At 31.1% G+C, this 4121-nt stretch overlaps 1 protein-coding gene across 2 annotated transcripts; it reads right to left on the bottom strand.

The window, feature by feature from the left end:
• Positions 1–845: 845 nt before the first annotated feature.
• Positions 846–2862, bottom strand: LOC129910599 (pickpocket protein 28-like). Of its 2 annotated transcripts, XM_055988033.1 has the most exons (7): positions 2768–2862; positions 2479–2703; positions 2135–2404; positions 1703–2068; positions 1507–1637; positions 1244–1445; positions 846–1174 (listed from the first exon to the last, which is right to left on the bottom strand). In XM_055988033.1, exons 2-7 carry the CDS (start codon positions 2559–2561, stop codon positions 922–924), a joined length of 1305 nt encoding a protein of 434 aa, XP_055844008.1. In that variant the 5' UTR covers positions 2562–2703; positions 2768–2862; the 3' UTR covers positions 846–921. The 2 variants fall into 2 exon arrangements, with proteins under 2 accessions (XP_055844008.1, XP_055844009.1); XM_055988034.1 differs by lacking the exon at positions 2768–2862 and having other exon boundaries at positions 2479–2723.
• Between the last annotated feature and the right edge of the window lie 1259 nt (positions 2863–4121).

A 4121-nucleotide genomic window follows, 5' to 3' on the forward strand; every position in this document is an offset into this window, starting at 1 on the left:
TTTGAAAATTATAGAAAAACCCGCTTAAGAAAAACTCGCTTATCTGAAACACATTATATGTTTTTTTTTGCATTTTTTGATGAAAATTGATCGAGTTCAAAAAATTCTAGCTCTTTTTGTAGATGCCTAATATAGACATGATCGATATATATATTTTGAGCTAAGAGCTTTCAGATGGTATAAAATTTATTATAGGTTGTTACGGAAAAAAATGGAATTAATGACGTGAGAAGATAAAAATTCATGTTTTTTTTCCTTTTTTTTAAGAAAATAATTGTTTCAATAAATTATTTTTATACTTTTTGCGCATTGTAAAAATTTAAAAATGGTTATATTCTTGGCTTTTAAATGGCATAATTTTTTTGTAATCTTTTAAAATAAAAAATTATTATAACGAGAATAGAAAAAAGGTAATTTTTTTTAGCTTTTTCTTGTAAATTATGATTGTTTGAAATAAATAAAAACTTCAATTGACTCATTTTAAGAAAAAGCGTTTTTTGCAATCTTTTGAAAATATTATAGAAAAACCCGCTTAAGAAAAACCCGCTTATCTGAAACACTTTTTTTATCCCAAAATATTTTTTTTTTTTTCACTTACTGAAAGAGAGACTCGTGTACATTTTTCCCTTAGATGGTTTCTCTTAATGGTTGCCAACCCAAAAACCACTTTTCATAGCTTTGGTGTTTATAGCTCTGGTTTTTCATAACTTTGGGTTTTCATAACTTTGACGCCATATAACTTATTCAAAACTTTGTCAGTTTTCCATTCTTTAGTACTATTTACTTGTGGTGACATTATAATTATACAAATAACAAAAAAAAAAACACAAAAATCAAAAAAACAATTAGGTAAGTTAAATCCATTTATTTTGATTAAGATTTGAAAATTTATAAGTTCAAATATTTTACAAAAATTTCAACTCAAGCTATTTCTTTAATTTCCTTTTTTATTTCTCTGGCATTTATCCGTCTTCTCTCTTTCAAATTCAACCACAGTCTAACGGTTAAATAGTAAACAAGTTCCACCAAACTCAAAATCGAAACACCCATAAAAAGTCCCAGCAATCCTCCGCAATCTGCAATAAAATCTGTCTTACTGTACACTTCGGAACGTATCAAATTACTGAAGACGTCTTCATCGAATTTAACTTCCAAAGCTACTAAACGCGCAAATCTATAAACGCACAAAAATATCAAATGAAAAATCTATATAAGAAAGGTGTAGGTATTTTTTTTTTCTTACGGGTTAATAACTGTAAATGGAACTTGTTCAATCTCTGCTTTGTATTTTACATCAAAACAAGTTGGCAAACAATTACCATTACATGATGCATTTTTAATATTCGACTTTGTCATTGTCATAAATTTCCAACTAGTAAAATCAGTTGCGACTTTGTTAACGCAAGATAAAGATCGAAATCCACAAACTGGATGAGATGATGTTCCTATTTTGAATAAAATACAAAATTAGTTAAAATGCTTTGAAGAAAAAAATACAACCCTTACTTGGCATTGAAAAATGGACACATCCACATTCGGCGAGGGTTAGGTTAGCCAGACATTCCAACTCACAGTTAGCTTGAGTATACTTCGTAAAATACCTCAAATTACGTTCATATTGGTAGTAGCATTGGCGCCTTATAAAAGTTTTAAGTTTATTTTTTATATCAAAACAGAAATGCAAATTATAAAATTTTCAAACCTTTCTGGTGTATAATGTCGCAATCGTTCAGAAGTTGTCATAATTTGAGGCTTGATTGTAACCGTAACATAATGATGAAAAGGAAGAAAATTGTAATTATTAGATACTTGTGGTTCTTCTCCTGGAGTTTGAAGAATTAATGTGATGTGATGTTCGTAAGTTCTACATTTATTATCTCTGCCTCGATATTCATCTGCTAATTGTAGTTGAAGAGCTTGTGACGGTCCTGCTCCAGCGGTATGAAAAGGATAAGCTTTCAAAGAACGTAGAGCTTCGTCATTGTAACCATGTTCAAGATCCCATTCAATTTTTCGATCAGGTTTGTCAAAGTTATTATCGAAGGAAACATTTGGAGGGGAATTTTTACTTGTTTTTGGGCGAATTTAATGTCAAATTATCCTTGAAAGAATATAATAGCTTTTTACTACTTACAATTCATTCCGATAATGTTCAGATTTGAATGAATTGAATGAAAAACAAATTCCATTTTCTGTTAAAACAGGATCAAACAAATGATGACAAGGAATAGATTTTCTCCTCCATTTGCATCCATAAAAAGTGTCAAGTGTTGGGGCAACATTCGACATAATTTCGATTAATTTTGATGCATTCGGTATTGTGTTTTCAAATGTATAATCAGCATAATAGTCAAATTTATCAGAGAACCTACATGTTTGTGATACAATCTCAGCACGGTATTGCCTTGAATACATATATAAATAAAACGGTTAATTTAAAAAATATTTTTTGTAGCTATTATCATATAATTTTCGTACACATCTTCTGTTAAATTTGTTGGTCGTTCTGTGAAGTTGAACATTTTGTGGTGAATCTTGAGCGGGGGGCAAATTGTTATCATGGGAAATGGAATTGCCCAAACAGGCGTTAATCTTCCGTCCAAGTTAACAACGACTAGATTTTGGGTGCGTTTGTTCCAGATGTTGTTTATCAGATAGGCGCATGTTATTATTGACAAAATTACAATACACAACCAAATTATTCTGGAAATTTACAAAAAAAAAAAAACAAAACCTTAAAAATTAAAATAAAGAATTTAGAGTTTACACTGATGGCTTATTATTATTAGAATTATTCGAGTTTTGAGAACATGACGAAAATCACTTTTTTGAACTTCTCCTCGATTTTTTCTTTATTTTTTTTTTTTGACACGAAACTAACAAAAATCACATTTTAAAATCGATATTTTATATCGATATCGATGTCATTATAATGTTTCATCATAGATTTTTAATTGCGATATTATGTATAAACAATATACGTTATGCAAACCTTATATCAAAAGTAAGAAAATAAGAGGTTGCCTGTAAAGCCGATTTACGGACGATGATTTTACGTGATAACGTCGTAAGAAAACAGGTTGTGTGCTTTTAAAATGAGTCAGTTTGAGCGTTTACTTATTTCAAACAATCATAATTTACAAGAAAAAGCTTAAAAAAAAATACCTTTTTTATTTTCTCATTATATTGATTTTGTTATTTTAAAAGCTTACAAAAAAAACTCGCAAAGATATAAAAATAATTTATTGCGAAAACAATCATTTTCATCAAAAAAAGCGAAAAAAAAAACATGAATTTTTATCTTCTCACGTCATTAATTCCATTATTTTTCCCTTACAACCTATACAAAAATTTTAAACCACCTGAAAGCTTATTGTCTTAGCTCAAAATATATATATCGATCAGGTCAGATGAGACATCTACAAAAAGAGCTAGAATTTTTTGAACTCGATCAAATTTCATTAAAAAAAGCAAAAAAAAACATTTATTTTTATGTTCTCAGGCTCTGAAATCAATTTTTGAAGTTATACTTCTTATGGGAGGGTGAGTATGAAAATTTACTTTTTGACAAGAATGTCAAAGGGATTATGACGCGATCACCCTGGGTAGCAGGGCTGTCGTTTCACCTTTAGAGTAGTCAGTACTTTAGTATTTAAAAATGCAGTACGCCGCAGTACGGCAAACATAAAACACACAACACGTTGCAAGTTACATGTTTCATGTGGCAAGTTGCATGTGGCAAGTTGTATGTGGCAAGTTGCATGTGGCAAGTTGTATGTGGCACGTTGCGTGTGGCAAGTTGCATGTGGCAAGTTGCATGTGGCAGGCTGCATGTGGCAAGTTGCGTGTATTAAGTTGCATGTGGCAAGTTGCGTGTGGCAAGTTGCATGTGGGAAGTTGCATGTGACAAGTTGCATGTGGTAATTTCCATGTGGCAAGTTGCCAGGGTTGCAAGAAGCTCACATTTCAGCTCAGCTCACAGCTCAGCTCAAATTTGAGCTAGCTCACTTTTGAGCTAGGTACCATAGCTCAGCTCATTTGAGCTGAAAGTGAGCTGAGCTGAAAGTGAGCGCCCCCAACTTCCAACGCCTATATCTCGGAATTTTGAAGAAAATGAAAAA

The sequence above is a fragment of the Episyrphus balteatus genome, chromosome 2 (assembly GCF_945859705.1).
Source record: "Episyrphus balteatus chromosome 2, idEpiBalt1.1, whole genome shotgun sequence".
In the NCBI taxonomy this organism is placed as follows: domain Eukaryota; kingdom Metazoa; phylum Arthropoda; class Insecta; order Diptera; family Syrphidae; genus Episyrphus; species Episyrphus balteatus.

Excerpts from the sequence above, each read along its gene's own strand:
- LOC129910599 (XM_055988033.1), bottom strand. The coding sequence starts at position 2,561 with ATGATAACAATTTGCCCCCCGCTCAAGATTCACCACAAAATGTTCAAC. Across the intron at positions 2,069-2,134 it reads GAACATTATCGGAATGAATT|TAAAAATTCCCCTCCAAATG; the intron begins GTAAGTAGTAAA and ends CCCAAAAACAAG. Across the intron at positions 1,175-1,243 it reads CCATTTACAGTTATTAACCC|ATTTGCGCGTTTAGTAGCTT; the intron begins GTAAGAAAAAAA and ends GTGCGTTTATAG.